This window comes from Zosterops lateralis (assembly GCF_965231275.1).
Source record: "Zosterops lateralis genome assembly, chromosome: Z".
Taxonomy (NCBI): Eukaryota; Metazoa; Chordata; class Aves; order Passeriformes; family Zosteropidae; genus Zosterops; species Zosterops lateralis.
This window is the reverse complement of record NC_139800.1, coordinates 10,439,634-10,460,348: the sequence shown is the minus strand read 5'-3', so window position 1 is coordinate 10,460,348 and position 20,715 is coordinate 10,439,634. Positions and strand designations below refer to the sequence as shown.

At 35.8% G+C, this 20,715-nt stretch overlaps 1 protein-coding gene across 4 annotated transcripts in view; it reads left to right on the top strand.

The window, feature by feature from the left end:
* Window positions 1-20,672, top strand: part of KIF2A (kinesin family member 2A) — a 56,242-nt gene extending 35,570 nt beyond the window's left edge. For all 4 annotated transcript variants that reach the window (XM_083884517.1, XM_083884515.1, XM_083884516.1 and 1 more), the window contains exons 10-20: window positions 1,576-1,666; window positions 1,845-1,908; window positions 2,316-2,407; window positions 2,644-2,786; window positions 3,503-3,707; window positions 6,642-6,752; window positions 10,936-11,003; window positions 13,914-14,064; window positions 15,692-15,793; window positions 17,830-17,965; window positions 19,776-20,672. In XM_083884517.1, the coding sequence (XP_083740643.1) occupies window positions 1,576-1,666; window positions 1,845-1,908; window positions 2,316-2,407; window positions 2,644-2,786; window positions 3,503-3,707; window positions 6,642-6,752; window positions 10,936-11,003; window positions 13,914-14,064; window positions 15,692-15,793; window positions 17,830-17,965; window positions 19,776-19,861 (1,249 nt within the window). In that variant the 3' untranslated portion in view covers window positions 19,862-20,672. The remainder of the gene's footprint in view (window positions 1-1,575; window positions 1,667-1,844; window positions 1,909-2,315; window positions 2,408-2,643; window positions 2,787-3,502; window positions 3,708-6,641; window positions 6,753-10,935; window positions 11,004-13,913; window positions 14,065-15,691; window positions 15,794-17,829; window positions 17,966-19,775) is intronic.
* The last annotated feature ends 43 nt before the right edge of the window (window positions 20,673-20,715 follow it).

Sequence of the window (20,715 nt, the reverse complement as noted above, 5' to 3'; positions counted from 1 at the left end):
CACATGGCAAAATAATGATCATTACTTGAAGGGCAATCTGTTTTAAGGTCTTCCGTAATAACAGAAGTAAGAGCAAGATAGGTGTCATCATGTGCTCTCATCAGAGCTTCAGGGTCATACTGAGGAAAAAAATGTTGTGTCAAGATGCTCCAGTTTTCTCCAATATGCTAAATTTACTGTATATCTATACTGAAAAAATGTTCAGTCCAAGGTAGAAAAGTACTACACTATTATTATTACTACTACTACCACCATTATTATTACCATTATTACTGCTTTTATTGTTTTGCTTAACCTGTTTTTAAAGTATTTTTAGTCCATGAACCACAACACAGAGTTGCAATTTTTTTTTTTTTAATATTAAGAAGCACTCACAGGTTGGAATAGATATGCCTTATGAGTTCTTTTTAAAGGAGAACCAGTTTACATTTCTGAAAGACTAAAATTGCAAATAACAGTTCTAGTAAAAGTAAAGTTGGTCTCTTTTAGCATAGTATCATTTGGAGTTGTGTAGTCCTTTATGAAAACATTTTAAGATATGTTTGTATTTTGTCTTACTTGAAAAGAGATACTTTTAAGTCCTTTTTATTAAATAAGCAAAGTAAACAGTTTCAAATTCAATCAGACAGAAGTAATGGAGTGTGCTTCTAAGTTGGATGGACTTCGTGAATTTTTTAATTTTCATAGATAGAAAATACAAACATCAAAATATGAGAATATCCTCTTGAGAAGACAGAAGGTATATACTTAGAAGAAGCAAAGAAACAAAGATTGAGGCTGTTCAGGAATCATCTGGTGTATTCTTGATGAAAATTCATGATTCAGATAGACACAGATTTTTTTCCACAACTCTGGGTTGCTGCTGAATGGTGCAGTCGTGCCCATATAATTTTGTCAGTGATCTTGTGTTTGAAAGCAGAATGAAAGAAGGTTGTAGCATATCAGTGTTTCTGTAATTAATTTTTTCCTTTATTGGTCACTTACCAATTATTTATGTGTAAACAACTGGAAAAAGTTTAAGAAGAGTTTTGCAGAGAGAATCATCTCCATATGTAACTCTCCATTCATTTACCCTTTGCTTTTGGAGTTTACAATGAAATAATGGTCATAAACAGCTGAAGTAGGAACAAGAGCTCTGTATTTCTTAAAATAAAATTATTATCTAAAAAAAGAAATGATACTTCAGATAATACTTTTGACACAGCAAATAGTACCTCAGTGATAAGTAGATTTTTTCATTCTTAAGAGCTTGGGTATCCATTATCCTGGGCCCTTTCTTAATGCATTCATGTTCTCAAAGATGTGCAATGTTGTTTTAGCCTCTTGTTTTTCAAATCTAATCTTGGAAGTTGATTTAGGGAGGGAAAAAAAAAAACAAACCTACAGCAAAATTTTAATATTGATGAAACTCCTATCTGCTATGCTGTCCTACTTCAGTATCTTCTTATTCTGGCATCTTGAGGGAGCTCCAGACTCTGTTTAGCAAGTTGTGGGGTGTTGGATCATTAAAACAAGGAAATCGTTGTTTAGGGTTGGTACTTCAGCTTTTTAAATACATATTCTTTTGCATTTAAGGTTTACAGCTCGACCATTGGTGGAGACCATATTTGAAAGGGGGATGGCCACTTGTTTTGCATATGGACAAACAGGCAGTGGGAAAACCCATGTAAGTAGTTCTTCTACAAGTCAGCAATACTCTTTTCTTACATGACATGCTTAGATGAGTTCTAATGAATAAGAAATATGTAAACTAGAGTTCCGTGATTTTTATGGTGCTTTTCTTTTTTCCTTTGTCTTTTTAAAATTTTTTATTTTGTTTTTTATTTTGTTTTTTATTTTTTTAGACTATGGGTGGTGACTTTTCTGGGAAGAACCAAGATTGTTCTAAAGGCATATATGCACTTGCAGGTGAGACTTCATTGATCAGTTGGCTTTGGGCAGATCAGTTGAGATCAATAAATTTTCTACTCTTTGTCATACAAATATAACACTTTACAGCACTTGCTTGCAGTAGAGCTTTGGTGATGTCAGAAGTTGTCCGTAGGTGTATATTCCTTACACAGTAATGTAAATATAGACTACTTAGCAAAAATGCAATAACAGATTATTTAAGTTTATCATTTTGGTTTTTTTTGCATCCTCCAGTTTAATGTGGCAGTTTAGATTGCACTGATTGTTTTAGGCTTGTTTGACTGACCCTGCCTGTCATTCTTGCAAAATATAAGGTGGTGTAAAATAGACTGTTACACATGAATGTTTTCACTAAACGAAAACACACGACGAGACTTCTTTTTATTCTGGAAATGTATTCACAGCTCGAGATGTCTTTTTAATGCTAAAGAAGCCAAACTATAAGAAGTTAGAACTTCAAGTATATGCAACATTTTTTGAGATCTACAGTGGTAAGGTAAGTACCAGGCCTTTTTTTCTGAGAAAGAAGTTACTCATACCCAAAACTTTGAGCTTGTCATATAAAATATTTTTTTCCTCTTTGTATTAAAAGCTGTATTTCAAAGAATTCTTTACATTTCCCTTCCAATCATGTATTTCCATGAAATATTTTCCATTATTTGAAATGGAATTCAAAGAAGGATTTTTTTAAAAGCTCCTCTTTTAACTGTTCTGTTTTCCTCCTTCCCTAAGGTTTTTGACTTGTTGAACAGGAAAACAAAACTAAGAGTGTTAGAAGATGGTAAACAGCAAGTCCAGGTGGTGGGATTACAGGAGCGGGAAGTCAAATGTGTTGAAGATGTTCTTAAGCTTATTGAAGTAGGCAACAGCTGCAGGTATCTTAAATGGCTTACACCAGTTTTTCATTTTCACCAGTTAAAAAATTAGAAAAAGATTTTTTGGAGCTATCTTTGTAGTGATGCCTTTTTCAATATGCAATGGATTTTTTGATTATGTTGTCGGCAAGTAAGGAATCTACCTAAGTTTTAAATGGAGACATTTAGAATTTCTGTCTGCTAGAGAGAAATAACTGATTTTTCAAGAGGATGTGAATTGCATGCATTATATAAGCAGCTTACTGACTTAAATTCGTGTAATTTAAAAACTGGCATGCTGCCAGGTTCTTCATCTCTAAAAGGCCTTGATGCATACTGGCATAACTTTTTTTCCTTTTTTTTTTTTTAAGACTTCAGCTTTATTGTTTTCAAAATTAGTCTTGAGCATGGACTGCTGCATGATCAGATAAAAGTGCCATCAGCATTTTTTGTGTAAGATCTCTGACAATCTGGAATATGTGAAGATCTGATTTTAAAAGGGAGGCAAAACGTTACTAATCTTCCATTTCCATTCAAAGTGATAGAAAAAGAGGCATAATGGTACTATGTATATCCAATTATTAGTGTTCTAGTGTTCACAAGAGTGTTAGACATGCTGTCAACATGTAAGAAAATGCAGGAATCTGCCTTGAAAACCTGTCATTGTGAGGTGTCATGTTTAACATGTGTGGTCCTCCACCCACTAATGTCTCTCTCTGCTCTTCTCTTTTTTAAAGGACATCTGGCCAGACATCTGCAAATGCACACTCATCTCGAAGCCATGCAGTGTTTCAGATTATTCTCAGAAGGAAAGGGAAATTGCATGGTAAATTTTCTCTGATTGATTTGGCTGGCAATGAAAGAGGAGCAGATACTTCAAGTGCAGACAGGCAGACACGACTGGAAGGTGCAGAAATTAACAAGAGCCTTTTAGCACTCAAGGTAACTGATGTGTTTCTATTGCCTTGGAGTAGGTGGAAGCCTACATGTAATAGCAGTGACAAGTAAAATTAGTGTTTTTGCATGCTTGTCTACATTGTCTATTGATATGACAAGTAAAACAATGTATTGATTTCTCCTCTAAATGTGTGAGGGAACACTTAGTACGTCCCAAGTAGAAACAATGCAGAAACATTGTGCTATCAACTTACATGTAGTTTTAGTAAAATAAAATCAGAAGATCCCAGCAAAACCAACCATCAACAAACCAAATGAAAAACAAAACAAAACTCCCAAACAAAAAAGACCCCAAAAAAACAAGTTCACAAAAAGTTCCCAGTGGTTGAATTTGCAGGTATTTCTGATATATGTCTAAAATAGGGAGGCAAATTACTTACTTTGGTACTCAAGGTATGAAATACTAACAGGAAGTATTCTTACTGATACCACTATTTCTTTTTCAAAATGAAAAATAGAACTACACTGACAACATATTTACTGCTGTTAATAATATTGACTAAAGCAAAACAGCAGCAAGCATATCCAGAAAAAACTAGAAAATAATTGAAAAAACCTTGAAAGGTGAAATCCGTTTTCGTCAACACTTCTTCATAGCAAATTGTCTGATACAGTCACTTTACAGATTTTCATGCATCCAATCCAGGACATATAAACAGAGCTAAGAAATACTACTTAAATATTCATCTACCTTTTTGGTTTGTTTTATAGTGATTAGAAGAGGTTCAGTCTAAGTAGGGGAAGTAATATTTGATTTCAAACTGAAGAAGAAGTAGTTTTGAATGTCTTAGAATTTCTCTCTGGTTTTAGTTAGTTTTGCTTAGGTTTACTTCTCTCAGCAGCAACATTGATTTTATATAAAAAATCTGAACCCCAAGATCTATGTGGTTACTTTTTTATTCTCAGTATAAACTTGAGAGAAGATGGACATCTGACTAAACAGATCTCACAATACACCATAAAATTGTGATGTATAATGTGTCATTACAAAATTCTATGGCATGTTGAATTTTCCAAAGCAGCAGTTCCAAAACTTTGGCCTATTCTGATTTAACATCAAAAAGTCAATGCAGGGGCCATTGGATTGATGTTATTACTCATTTCCAAATGTAATTGAATAAAGCTATTTTATTTTGGGGGTTTGGTTTGAGTTTTTTTTTTTTTTCTTCAGTTTATCTTTTTGTACTGGGTAGTGCTCATATAACATATTTGGTTAATTTTTATACATCTTGTCTTTTTAATTATAGCAAAAGGTTCTGCTGCTGCTATACTAGTGATTTCCATCCAAATTATATGGAGAAAGGGGAAATAAAAATAAATAAAAATAAATGGAGGTCTTGCAGTGGTCTAAAAGGTGGTACAAAATATAGAAGCTCCTCAATGACATGTTTGCCATTTTTCATCTATCCCCAAAACGTTACACTGGCTTTTCCATTGGTATTTAGGATCAACAAAGTTGTTTTCAAGTTCCAATTAAACTAGTACATTATGACTGAGTGGTCTTTGTTGCTTATCCAAGATCTGCTCTTTCCACTTGGATATCAGTCCTGTCTTAACCTGTTCAGGATTTTGGCACAAGAAGTTATTTCTGTAATGTCTCTACATGGAAGTAGTGTTGTCATTTTGTTACCTGGTTTTCAGAGATGTAATGAAAACCAAACATAGTTTAAAACTGTATTACAAATTTAGAAGCTGGTGGTGTCCTTCTGTAATCTTTTACTAATAAGGACATAATCCAATTTTTCAGGAGTAAGTAAACTAAAAATCATTATGGTAAATTAAAATATCAATTAAAAACTTGCTGATTGCCATATCAGTAATTCAATAGAGGATATATCTGCAGCTGGAGGATTGAACTTCTGGAGTTCAATCCTTCAACTGGAGAAGTTGAACTTCTGTAGAATTATGAATGCAACACAAAGTCCATTTCATCTATTAGTGCAGCTAAAAGCAAAGCTCTAATTTAAAATACATTTAAAGTATAGTTGATTGTAGAAGTTCTGTGTGTAGGTACTTTAAAAGTGCACCAAGGAAGCCTTGCATATGAAGAGATGTTTGTTAAGGCAAAGGAAGAGTCTGGAATTACCAGTCAAAATATTATGATGACAACAATGCAAAAATTTAAAATTTGCATAAAAATATGGCTTATTAGACAAAATTGGGGTGCTGAGTGGACAGAAGTGATGGTTAGATTAATGGTGTCTTGATGTCACTGTTGTATTTAGTTGCTGCTGTAACTTCTGTAATATTTACACCTATACATTATTGCTCACTGGAACCCCATCAGCTGCAAATATTACTGTAGCCCCTTGCCTCTGGGAATGGAAGAGAAGATTTTATCCCTGTTTCTTCACATAAAGAGTATTTTACAACAGGGAGTGACCTAATGTTTTCAAGGGTCTTCCAAAGCTAAGTAGAGAGCTTGCTTCCAGTAGAGAGCTATGCCCACTTGGTTTGTGACCTGAGGAAGCTTTCAGAAAGTTTTTTTTTTTCCAATCTGTAAAGCAAGACAGTGGTAAACTCAGAATCAAAGCCACTGCTTTTATCTGATACAGTTAATGCATGTCCCTGCCCATACTGCTGCTGCTGGCAGAGGTTGCAGCTCATTCAGGCTTTTGTAGCTGATAATTGGGAATAATTGTTACTCTGAATATTTCACAGCAACACTGTTTAGTTTTGGTGGGTACAGTAGATGTAAACAATCTGGATGACACTGGGCTTCTAATATTTTTAAAATTTTTTCTTCTCTACTGAGCTTAATGAGAAATAGAAGGCTAATGCTTATTGAATCCAAGCTTTAGTAGTAAATTTTAATGATAGTTTTGGGGAAGTGCATCAAATAAAAGGCACATGTTTTCTGATTCTGTATTTTTATTATGTTTATTTAACCCATGATAAAGAATCTCTTTGTTTTTTCAGGAGTGCATTAGAGCCTTAGGCCGAAATAAACCTCATACACCCTTCAGAGCAAGTAAACTCACTCAGGTGTTAAGAGATTCATTCATTGGGGAAAACTCACGTACCTGTATGGTAAGTTGATTTGGTTAACTGTTCTAACAATTACAAAGAGAGAAGACACTGCAAATTTAGGCTTTTATGTTTAAAATTGATTCCTTGTAGTGTGATGGACTTAAATTTGTTTACTAATTGATATTATATGTAGAGGGAGATTTCAGAAGACATTTCTCAATTATTTAGATTGAACATTAGAAGAAATTTCTTCACCAGAGGGGTTGTCAAGTATTAGAACTGGCTGTTCAGAGAAGTGGTCTAGTCACAAACCTTAGAGATACTTAAAAGATATAAGTGTAGTTAGGGACATGGCGATAGGCTTGGCTGGGTTGATGGTTGGACTAAATGATTTTAGAGGTCTTTTCCAACCCAAGTGGTTCTATGATTCTGTGATTTTAGAAAACTTTTTGCCTTCTCACTTTTTTATTATTGCTTGTTCTAGTGTTCTAGCTAGCCTGGCAGCTAGAAACACTTCTAGCCTGAGAAGTTTGTTTGTTTGTTTGTTTGTTTGTTTGTTTGTTTGTTTGTTTGTTTGTTTGTTTGTTTTTAACAGTGTCTTAATTATAAAAGCGTCTTGTTTGTTTTGCAGAATTCTGGAAAAGAGGGTGTAGACTGGAAATACAGTGATGACTTGTGATTTTTAAGTGGCACATATTAAACTAAAAGTTGTTGTCAAGGTCATCAGAATATGCTTCAGGCTGTTGAGGGGAAGTTGTTGGGATAGATGGGATGAATAGCTGTTGCAAATACATAAAAAATATATATGCATATAAAATAGATAAAATAGAACATAAATCAAAATTATTGTAAATACTATAAATTATTAACTATTATAAACATATAAGGATATAGAAATATGCAAATAATTGTTGAATAGTTGTAAATGTGCATTTGCACCAGTCTGAAAAACAGAATTCTTCTGACAAATGAGTGAAAGGACAGATAAAAATCCTGATGCCCAGTTGTTTTATTTGCGCATCCCTAACATTTCTCCTCATGAGAATGTGAACTCTCTGTATACTGATTACTAGGCTTGTTTGTGTTGATTACTTTTCACAGGCTCCTTTGAATTAATTAATCTAGAGGCCAGAGAAATATGCAGACCGCAATGTGAAAACCATGGTCTTAGGGCAGCTTAGTCTTCCCTTTAGTTGTTAGCTTTAATTTTTGAAAATGGTGGTAAAATAATATGTTTATTAACCTTTCTCTTCCTTCAGTTTTCTAATGAAACAACAGGACAGTTTTCTTTCCCACTGAGAAATACCTGTCCAAGCTGAAGATGTTCCTGCTCACTGCATAGGTGTTGAACTAAATGACTTTTAGAGGTCTTTTCCAACTCAAATCATTCTATGACTCTATAACTTCATGAATCCTGTGCAGGATTATATAGCTAGATGGTGCAATTCTATCAGGTGTATCCACACTGCTGGAGGAGGTTTGAAAAATTAGCCTGTTGGAGGTTACTCTCTGCACATCGAATAAAAACCATTTGAGAATATTTCAGAGAAGTTCTTAATTAATAGAAAGAATCCCCTCTGAAAGTGGAAATATGCTTGGATTGTTGTTTTTATTTTCTCATTCACTTAACTAGAGTCTCTTCACAATTAAGCTTAAGAAACCTGTTTGAGGATAAGATACTGCTTTCAGATTCATTCTTCTGCTATTTTTGTTAGTAGTAGAACCACTTATGACACTCTGGTTTTACTGTTTGTTTACATGAATTTTTTGGTTAAGAACGTAATCAGCAGTTTCATCTTAAGATACTGTCGTGGTTCAACCCCAGCCAGCGATGGGAGTTATTACTAAGGACTCTCTCAACAAGACAGATTTGATCCACTGTTGAAACGTGCTGTTTGAATAGGACATTTTTGCAACTATGAGCTGCTTTTCAATATGGAATGCATATAAAATGATGTAGTAAAATCTTGTGATTTTTAACTTACCAAAAGATTCCTGACATAATAAAATACCTGCTGTATGTTTTCCACTTGCGTTCTGATATACAAATCTGTAAGGAGGATATTTGAGTAAAACTCACTGGGTAGTTTCCACACTTCATTTTTATGTGACTTTTCCTTTTATTTTTTATGGATGTATTGCAGTTGTAAAAGTTACATCTTTAGGGATGGAGTATTCTCTGTCTATATAACATTAAACTGATTTGGAAACTCTGTTTTTTCACATTTCAGAAAAATATTTTGAAAATAACTTCATAATGTTGACAGTAATGACTAGGATTTACTTCCTTCAGAAGAAATCCAGAGACTTACAGTCAGCATAAACATTTTTTAAAAATTTTATCAGTCATTGCAGTTTTACTGTTCTTGTCTTTAAATAGTTTAAGAAACCATTTAAAGTTTTTGAGGAGTTTCATTGTAGGACAATGAATCATCATTTGAAAGTTGCTGTGTGACTTCATAGAATAGTCTCATTTTTTTAGCGAGTGCTGCTCCATGACATGTTGTATCCTTCCTGTGCTGCAGTCGTAGCTGACATGGTCAGACCCCTCAGCCCTCCAGGATGGGAATAGGAACATGCAGACTCTCATGTCCAGGCAGGGCCATTGATGGCGCTGTGATGGCTTACAAGCAGTGTAGATAGATTCAGAATAGGAGGAATGATTATTACAGGTCTTAAAGATACTCCTGTCTATGAGTAGTGCAGCTTTTTCCATCCTCATTTGGAATTAGGAACAAGAAAGTGAGCAACAGAGAGGTCTGAGTCCTCCTGTCCTGCCTGGACTGGGCTTGGATGTGTGCACAAGTTCATGTGTCCTGCACAGGGTATTCACACAGACCAGGGCACCTGCAGCCACACTTCCCTAAGGCAGCTGTACCTTATGCTCTTTAAAATGTTGGAGCAATCTCCTAGTGTTACAGCAGTGGTAGTAAATAGGTAAAGCAAAAGCCCCGTGCACAAAGCAAAGTAAAACATGGAATTCATTCTCCACTTCCAATTGTCAGGATACTCCAGCTGTCCCCAGACTCTATCACGTGTAATGATGCCTTGGGAAGACAAATGCCATAAATCTAAACATCACTGTCTGTGGCATGCTCTGAACGTTGAACTGGAAGAGATGTATGCATTTTTCATGTTATTTAGTTTGTAAGGGCTTTAGGAACTTTCAGATTTTTTTTAAATTAGATTTTGTTAACTATTAGAACATGAGACATGCAGTTGTGTGATCTCAAATATAAGCTTGTTGTTTTCTTTTGTAATTGATGTGTATTAGAGGTTTAAACTTAGGTCTGTATGGTCACTTCCACCACATATTTTTCCTTTCTCCCCAGAGGGAGAAATTCCTCCTGGTATTACTACCTCTGCTTTTATACAGGAATATCAGTAGCAGGATGAAAGAGGAGGCTGGGATTATTTAATCACCATCAGTTTCAGTGTCCTGAGTCTGTGATGCCACAAAAATGTTAGTGTGTAGGATCACAGAGGTGTTTGTTCTCAGCAGAGCCTTTATGAGTGTTTAGGAAAGAACATCGGTAGAAAAATTGGATTCCTGAGAGAAGCTAGGACGAATAACAATCCCGCTTTTCCCAATCAGAGTTTTAATTTTTGTTGATTTCAGGAAAGGTGGGGCTATCTTCAGAGTAGTTAATTTAACTGGAAAAAGAAAGACCTCTACATTCCAGATAGGTCTTGTGAAAGGTTTGCCATGAAGTGTTGTTTACAGATAACTGGTAATTGAGAAAAAATATATCTCTACTTAGGAAAATAGTTAAACTCAAGCTTATCTTTACTGCTGCTAAGTTCAGGTTCTGACATGGCCAAAATCAGCATAGGATCTCCTTGAACAGAGGGGAGTCTCAAAAGATACATAAAAAATAATGTGATAATTGTTTAGACTTAGAGTTTACTGAGTTGCATATTTCCTTTTTTGAGGAGTGTATTTCTTAAATTACAGTTTCACATTTATGCAGTATATTACCAAGATGGTTGGGGAAATCGAATTTCTATGAATTTTTGATGTTCCTTGTATGGGAAAACAATTAAATTGAAGCTTGGACTGGCCATCTGTGTCCCTGAGATGTCGTTGTGTAAGGACAACTGTCCATAGCAAACATTTTTTTTAGAAAATCAGAAATTAAACTGGATATTAAATATATATATATATATATATATATATGTTTAAATTCATCTGCACTTTCATTGGTACAAAGTGATTTACTAATGTGTGGCCTGTTTTCTCCAGATTGCTACAATTTCTCCGGGGATGGCATCATGTGAAAACACTCTAAATACATTGAGATACGCCAATAGGTATGAAAAATGTTATTTCTTAAAGCTATACTGACTGTTGATGACTGACAGTTGAAATAGTGTTGTTCCATGATGTATGATTATTTTAGCAACTTCAATAATTCAATGGTAGTTGTGTTTCTTAATAAGATTAAAACCAAGTTACTGATCCAGGCTCACATTTAATTTAAATCGTCACTTTGTACAACCATTAAAAAGAATCTATTAAAACTGTATCTATGTCATTATCCAGAGATGGATAATGTGGATTGCAAGGTATGTGGCACATGCTACTATTAGTTTTTCCCTTGCATTAGGGATAGTTGGTGTTCATGACGATTCCCTAGGGTGTTGTCTAAAATACCTTTCTGTGATGCAATTTCTTTTTCCATCCTTTTGGTGGAATAGTGTGCAATTGCCAGTCTGTATTATATATACATATAAAATGTCATGGTTCCCAAATTCAGGCAAATATTTGAGGACCCTAAGTAAGGCTTAAAAAGGCAGGAAATCCAACAGGCTTTATGATCGCTGTAGAGAAATTACTACCTTCAGAGGCAGATGCTTCACCTGGGACCTGTACTGCTCTAAGAAAGTGTTCAGCTCTTTCCAGTGAGTGCGAAAGGAGCCCTCACCTTGTGTAGTTCTCCTGTGTTTAAAATCTGTGGAGATGATGCAGTCAGGTCCTGTGTGTCCCTGCAGCCAGACCTGTGACTCAGACACACTCCACACTTGGCTGCAAAGGACAAAGGTGGCAGACAGCCTCTGGGCCATCAAAGCCCTGGCTTTGCCAGAAAAGACCACCATCTGGGGGTCTGTTTGCCTCAGTGAGAGGTCAGGCAGAATCACAACTGCTTCTCCTTGGCCTGCTAGGAAGGCTTACTGCCTGCTTCTCTCAATCTCCAAATGTCCCTGTGTCTGGGTTAATGGAGCTGGTAGTAAACCTGCCTGGTTTGGACCAGTCTGTCATTTCCTCCCTGAAGAGAATGAAGCATCTACTCCTCTTCATAGAGTAACATGATGCAGGACCTTGCACTTTCAAGACTTGTTGGAACTTCTACCCTTTATAGAACTTACATTGCTGAAGTGACTCCATGAACAGTCACTACAAAACAAATTAAACACCTCTTTCTGGTGTGCTGAATCTATTTCCTCCCCTTACTGTTAAAATTGTATGTTGTTATGGAGTATATACCTGTCACTGTGATGTTGCATTCATGTGTTTTGTATAGTTTATTGTTTTTTAACAATACATCATTTCATAGTAGTTAGTTTTAGGTGCTGGATACTAGTGTGTGGGCAGTGACAACAGGAGGTGAAATAGAATTTGTATTTTGTAGCTGTAATGATTTGATATTTTAACAGGAGTCATTTAGTGGACTATTGAAGGTAGACCAAATCATATTCTATATAAACTGAAATCAGAAATTACTCTTTTCAAAACTCTGCTGTTATAGTATAGTCCCCTGCAAATTAGCAGCACTGTTTTTGTTCAGTTTTGTTAGTGATCTGAACTGTTTGCAAAGAGTTTAATTATGTCAAAACACTTGTGTTATAAAAGCAATTTTGTAATTATACTATTAAAGAAATATGCTAAACAAAGAGTTGTCATTTTAACTGTGTTTATGAGAACATTTTCTTTTAATTTGCCACTGTATTTTGCTGCTGCAGAGTAAAGGAATTTGGAATTAGTCCTTCGGACATTCCCTTCTCACAGGGTAGTGGCAGTCGCTCTGATCTCTCTCCTTCCTATGAGTATGACGACTTTTCTCCTTCAAACACCAGGTCTACTTCATTCTATACATGGAACTTTATTTTTAAGTTTCCTTTTTGGCTATGTAATTTTACAGACCAACCCTTCATTAGTCCCCTTGCCTTGAGTCACACATACTTTGTTTTTATTTTGGTTTGGCAGGTGATGGTTCTGCATGATATGCAATCATCTTCCCAGTATTTTGTTTTACCCTCCTTAAACATCCACATTCTATATCCAGGCTTGCTAGCTTCCTTCATACATTAAAAAAAAAATAAAAAATGGTGATGTCACCTTTGTACATTTAGTGGACCAAATCTAACAATTCTGTGTTTAGGGTAATTTGAATATCTCGGAAAGAGAAAATTTTCTTTCATATGTGTGTGTGTGTCTATATATATATATGTTATTAAAGCTTTTCAGCACTCTGAAGATAAATGAAAAATATTTTCCATTGTAGTGAATAAGTGCTACTTGAAAGAACATTTTTCCGATTAAAGGAATTAGGAATATGTTCTAAAACTTGCTTTCAGACTTCCATGCATCTTTCATAAACTTGCTTTTAAATGGGCTTTTTTTTGACAGAATCGTGATCAATCTTTAAACTACTTATATGCTGTGAGAGCCTACCATTTTATTAAAATATTTTCACCTTTGAAACTAATAAAAGGATCTATTTGTTCTCTGGAATATTTGGTTGCAAGTTATTTTCTTCAGAATTTCTTGGTTGATTTGCTTATAACAGCCAGTGCAGAGCTGATTGACTTAACTTTTTTAAAGCATAACTGTCTATTAAGAAAAAGAAACATTGTGATGTCTCGGCTGCTAAATGACCTTTTCTTTGAAATATCACCCATTGTTAAAGAGTTAATGTTGAGGGGTTTGAAATTTTTGCCCTCCTAACTTAACAAGTAGTAAGATTTCAATGAGAAAATACTTTTTGCTAGATTACTTTAATCCACATGCAAGTAGTAAAAATGAAAGAGTTCATGCCTTTTAGGAGCTGGACTAATACCTTTTTTGTCACTGAAAGTACATTAAATTTGTGAAGCTGACATCATCATCTTCCTTATTATAAATGAATTGATTGCACATAAACCCATAGAACTTTATTTTTGGTTGTGACTCATTTGCACAGGAGGTTACCAAGTTTCAAATGAACCATTTTCTGCCCATAGGGTGAAGGAGCTGACAGTTGATCCCAGTGCTGCAGGAGATATCCGTTCCATCATACACCATGCTCCCAATCAGATGGATGACTTGGAGACACAGTGGGGTGTGGGAAGCTCTCCTCAGAGAGATGATCTCAAGCTGCTTTGTGAACAAAATGTGAGTGGTTTACAGAATTACATGGAAAGAGATGATGGCATACAATGGGCAGGACAAATCCAGATGAATAGCCTGTTAGTAAGATCTTATATGCATACAGCATACCTCTTCACCTTTTTTTCCTTATGGTATTATGCTCATTTCTGTACAAAAAAAAAAAAAAAATCCAAAATTTTCTTGAAGGGTTTCTTTATCTTCCTTGCTGATTAGGGCTTTTAATATCTAGGCAGCCTGTGGTGATGATCTATAATATGCATTTTTTCAATGATACCATCACGTTCTTTTAGGCAGTGGGAAGTATCCTAAAACTCATCTGTTTTACTTAACACCCTTTGTGGTTTTGTGGTTTTGAGCATTATTTTCCCTGCATGCAAGCCCCATTTCAACTGAGTTTGCTTTTCCCTGCATGTAGAAATCTGGCTACCCATCATTCCTCCTCCTAGTATCACAGTTTTCCTAGGGTGAAACCCCAGTGCACTCTTTGGGAAGACAGCCACATGATGTTCCCAGTACGTCTCCCTGGGCAGGAGGCTCTTTTTTTTTTTTTTTTTTTTTTTTTTTTCAAACAAGGAGATTCTTTTTGAAGGGCATTCTCCCTCATTGCTGATTAATCAGCTTTAGTCCTGGTCCTTAAATATTCAAAAGGGATTAAAACTCTATTTGTGAGAATCCATGACAAATAGAAAGGAAAAATCCTTACAATCCTAACAATCTGATTTTTCACAAGACTCTCAGTTTTGTCAGATATCTCTTTGTGATATCTGTGGTATATCTTACTTAAGTAATTGAATTTTTTTCCCAGGACTCTGTTTCTTAAGAACATGGTAGTGATTCCTAGAGCTTCCCATTGGATGCTCCTTCTAACCAGATATCCTATCATACCACTTGTTCATGCTCATGTTGAATGAATTTAAGCCTTACTTAATGTTATAAAAAATACTTCAAAGGCATTGTGTAAGGAACTACACTGTCTTGCTAAATGTTAATTACAGCCTGCAGTACCTTCCTCTTCTATTGTTGACTATTCATTTTTAAAGAAGCCTTCTTTGTCCTAATTTGTAAATCCATGTGTGCATTCTTCTAATTTATCAACCACTATGTAAATTTTATATTACTCCCTTCACATTTATTTTATTTTTCCCCCAAAAAGTTTAATTTAATTTTGATTTCCTGGAATGTATTAAACATAATTGCTCTTCTCTTTTTTTAAAAAATTTTTTCTTGTCTGTTGCAGCATGCACAACGACAAAAAGTCCTGACAGAACTCCAAAGTTTTCTGTGGGCATTAAAATATATTAGAAGTTACAAATATTCCCTCAAGACTTCCTCTTCCCATTATTTTAACTTGTTACTTTTGTGTGGAATATTCTGATTTCCAGTATTTGCTAGGATTAGTGACTGGAAATTTTTGGTGAATATTAATTAAATTTAACTCTGTAAATATTTTTAATTTCTGTTCATTCCTGGAGATTTTCTTAATACTTCTTATAAGTATTGAATTCTGTTTTTGACAAGCTTTGCCTTCTGTATATTTTTTTTCCACGTTCTGTGACGAAATGTGTGACATTCAACATTTTTCTGTAGTCACAGTTCTTTCCAGGCTAACAAGGTTAACTATTGTTTTTAGGAAGAAGAAGTTTCTCCACAGTTGTTTAGTTTTCATGAAGCTGTGTCTCAAATGGTAGAAATGGAAGAGCAAGTAGTAGAAGACCACAGGACTGTCTTCCAGGTAAAAGATGGAGCTCCATTTCGTTTTATCCTAATTCAAGAATTCACATTTTCCCAATGAAAGTGCATACCCTTGAAGATGGAGGAGCATCTGATCTGTAGCCTTTCTGTCTGTCAAAGATTCCTTAACTGATTTGTTAAGCTGATTGGATCAAATAAATAGGATCAGATTCTGTAACACCTGATCTTACTCCCCATGATTAAAGAGAAGTACATTTCTTGATCATGGCAGAAATTTAGTAAAATTTTTCTTTGCTGGGCTGGTCATTAATAGTTATGTCTCAGTCAGCACCATTTTTTTTGTTTGGTCATCTTCCTCCAAGTATTGTGTCTGAATCTGTGTGTTCTTTTCTGACATCTCCCTCTCCAGGAGAGACAATGTATTTCAGACAGCCTGTTTGCATCCAGTCTTTACAGCTATGTAAAATTTTCACCGTCTGTTAGTCAGAGCTTTTGGAGGGAATACTGCCCATGTAATGCTGGTCAGTGCTAAGGAACCTTTTATGCTCACAAAATTGTGGCAATAATGTGAGTTACTTGTTTTTAGAAGGAAATGTGGAATCCTTCTGTTCATAGCCTTAAAGCCTTCAGGCAAGTTTTCTGTTTGGCACATCTGCTCCTGGAGAACAGCAGGCCATCAAACCTGTAGGGAATACACATTATCAGCTTAGGTATCTAGCTTAATGGAACATTGATGTGTGTTCATAATAAAGCAAGATGCTAAATAAAACATCTTACAGTGGATGTAGATATCTACTTATTATGGAACATTAGCCCTGAAGTAAAACATACGGAAGTGTGAAAGTCATATGCCGTGTGCTGTGGCTATGTCCTAATGCGGCTTCTGGAGAGACAAGCTGCATTAGTTTAAGATACAATCGCCTCTGTCTGTCCATCTGGCCTTCTGCTGGAGATTACTGCTCCTTTTGGCAGTCCCTGGGAGGAAATGTGTCCGAGCCTCAGGTCCATTGGTTCACAGCATGGCTTGTTAGTTTATCTGTGTATGTAGGTGGGCTGCACTGATACAAAATCCAACAGCTGTACCAGTCATCTTCTGTCTGTGTTCTCCTGGAAGCAGCTGATACACAGCATCCTTTCCTGACAAAAATGGCTAAGATAAACCAATGCAACTGACTGTGCTCTCCATGTTCAGGAGTCTTTGTCTTCGATGTACAAGGTTATGCCAGACAAGATGAATCTTACCCCATGTAAGCTCCACCTCTCCTGAAAGCGAAAAAACAAACAAGGAGACTGGACTACATTTTCAGTTTTGCCTGGGCTGTGGAGCACAGAGGGAAAGACTTCATCTTGATATGTCAAACCAAGCTTTCTAATATGCCTAAAACTGTCATCTGCTTTCTTTTCTTTAAACCAAAGCACTTCCAATGGGCTCAATTCTTCCGATCACAATTTCACATGGTTCTGTTACATTTAAACTCCTGGCTACATTCTTCTTTGCCACAAGCTTTTTTTTCCCCTCTTTTTTTTTTTTTGTTATGTTCAGAGTGCAAAGATGAGCTTCTTTAACCAACATTTATCTTATTCCTGTGTGTGAATTTAGATCATATAATAGTGAGTTTAAAATAGGTATCCTTCTATACAGCTTCTCTCAAAACAGGTCAGAATTATCTTGGCTCCTTGAATGTAATAATGACTGTGTGACTATATAGTGGTAAGCAGCCCATACTTAAAGCCTAATTTCAAAATTTGACTCTTGCCTAAGGGGACACAAACATGATGAAGTTCTGCTCCCTAAATTTCTCAGCTTCACCACCATCTAATGTTCTGAATTTGAAGAGAACTGGGTAGCTGGGGCTTACCTGTGAGGATGTGGCCACTGAAATTAAAAAATAATGTAGAAAAAAAATGCAGTTTTGCTGAACTAGGAATGCAGTTTCACTTTTGGGTTGAAATCTATTTGAGGTGACTAGGCAGTAAAATGTGTGGTCATTGTGCAAAAAAGTCTTAATCAGCTCTTGGTCTTGACACTTTGCTGATGTATTTTGGTTTTTTCTTTATTTTTAAACTTTTATCTAGGAATCCATTAGATGGTTGGAAGTTGAAAAACTACTTCTTGAGATGACAGAAGAAGTGGACTATGATGTGGATTCTTACGCTACCCAACTTGAAGCAATTCTAGAGCAAAAAATTGATATTCTGACTGAACTTAGAGGTAAGGTGCTTTTAATCACTTCTCTGTGCATTATTAGCATATGCCCTGGAGACTTGCAGTAAAAACAAGGAAGAAAGTAAAAGTGGATGTATTTGGTCTTTTTTCCCCCACTTATGCTGGCCATCAGTGGAAGGAACATTTATTCTGCAGTCTAAGAACAAGTTCGCATCTATGATCAGTTCATCCTAACATAAAGAGTCTAAGCTTTACCCCTAGGAAGTACAAACTCAGTATTGAAACTTTTTCTTTTTTACCAAAACACTAAAGGAAGCTAAGAAAATCCAAACCAACTGTATGAAAAAGAACAGAAGGCCATGCAATGAGGAAAAAGCAGTAGGAGCTCCCAGTCCCTGCTGTTGTGTTGTGGAGTGTAGCAGGGAGCCTGGTGTCATTTTTAAGACTGTGTTTAACAGTGCCATCAGGCTCTGAGTATTTTAGTTGTTAGTTTACATTTTTTTAAACAGCCTTTGTTTGAATTTTGTCAGCCTCTTTTTGTTGAAAAACAAACTGAAGCTAACTCTTAGTGCCTAAAATTAACTCTTCCACTTGTCTTCTAAAATCAGCTTGTCAGTTGGGTAAGTCCTGGAGATAAATTTTCCTTTTCATTTTTTGTAAAGTGTTTGGACTCCAGGAAACATACTGCTACACTGGCAAAAGCTCAAGGGTGAGTTGGGGGGCTGATGGAACAGTTTTCTTGATCTATGTTAAAAAACTGTAAGTTAAAGTCTCACGTTATATCAGTCTGAGTATCTGCTTGGGATACAACAAGCAGATCAGATGTGCTTGTGTCCTGAGCACGCCAGTTACACTTCTGCTAGGAGTTGGAGTTTCCTTTTGTTTTTATGGATGATGCCTTTCTCTTCAGAACACAAGAATTTGAGACGCCAGCAGTGAAAAAATACAGTTTAGGTGACTACCTGTTCTTAAAAAACTTAGCAGATTCTGTTTTTCAAAAGGCTACTGGAGGTAAAATGCCAAGAGATCTTGCATCTTTACAGCCATCTTAATATAACAGTAGTTTTACAGGATGTGACTTGTATAAAGTCAAAAACGCTGTTTTGTTATCATCTGTATTCTGGTCACAGTACATAATGGTCATTGAATCATTCAGCCTTTACTTCTGTCACTGTGGGACTGACATGTTTTTGCCATCATTTTTGTTTTCTTTTTCTCATTCTTGGGCATGTTACTGGGGAATAGAAGGGACAGGAATAGAAAAAGGGGGATGCCACACTTCCTTCCTTAGGTTTCTCTCATTCTTACTGAATTAAAATGAAACCAGTGAATGATGTATTTAATTATTTACAGCGACTAAGTTCCAAAACTTATTCACAAATGTTTTTCACATTCATAAGGAAACAGAAGGGATTAGAATTTAGTCTTCTGGGTTTTATAATGTACAGAAATGGCAGACTGTACACTAAATATGATTTTGTATGTTCCTAAGAATGGTTTGGAAGGTGCTGAGAAGGAAAGGGATATAGGTAGTGTCTATCTCCGTAGACTCTGAGAGAGGAGAATGGAAGTGTGAACACTGTATGCTGGGAAATACAATTGTTCAGTTTACAAACCTGTCCTGCCTAGAGACAGGGGTAGTGTTCAAGAAGAGACTAAGTTGCTAAGCAACTTGTTTGTATGGTTTTGAATGCCAGCTTAGCTCAGTCCTTTTGTAGTTTGTAGCGTCAGCTATTTTTGTGGAGGAATGTTCCTCATTATTTGTTAGGGCTGGGATGTGGAGGATCAGGGCTCAGCTTCAAGATCTGTTGAGCAGAGACACATCAGTACTCATTCTTTTGTTTTTTCCTTAAAGACAAAGTGAAATCTTTCCGGGCAGCTCTGCAAGAAGAGGAACAGGCCAGTAAACAGATCAACCCGAAAAGACCACGTGCCCTTTGAACAGGGCCTCTGCTGCTAAAGGAAATCACGAACCCGTACTGCTGTAGCACACATTTGTTACAAAACTTAGTGACCGAGAGAACTCAACTACTTGAAAGTAAAAATGTTAGAAATGTTTGTGGAAATGTCCCGTTTCTTATTCACCTGAATGACATTTTCAGTTTTATGTGAAATGCTCCTATGATGTCTACAAAATGCTTCTAGACCAGACAGCACAACCATGCAGGGTTCAGATCTGTGAAGCACTTTGTTTTAAATATTTCATTTATTCAAATAGTGAAATGTTTGGAAATACTTGCCATATTTTTAATAACATAAAACTGTGGCCATTAAAAAGTCACAGCACTTCCTTCTGACCATGTTCAGTTTTACAACGAAGACCAGCTGTGCAGTTTAAAATTGTGGCGTGCATGCACACCTCACTAGTGGTTTTACTTAACTTCTCTTCCACAGACAGCTGTGCTTAACTCTTCCCATTCTGTGCCTTGATGAAGGCTACTTAACCCTAAACATCTTTTGTCTGAAGCACAGCCTTAAAAAATACATTCCTTACTTGTCAATATGAATTACTTTAGTGTGTGTACATTCTTGATGTGTTTCAAGAAGACTTATTTTTTGGTGGCTAGTTTCATTTCACAGGATGTGCCATATCATTTAAAGAGGAACTGCAAGCTGTTAAGAGTGGATGAACAGCTGGACATTCCATTTTTCTTGTAAAAATCTGGAATCTTGATTTATTAGAATACCATAAGATGGCTATATAATTTTAACATGTTATCTGTAACATTAAAAAAAAAAAAAAACCAAAAAAACCAACAAATCAACAAAAACCCACAAAAATATAAATTAGTTGA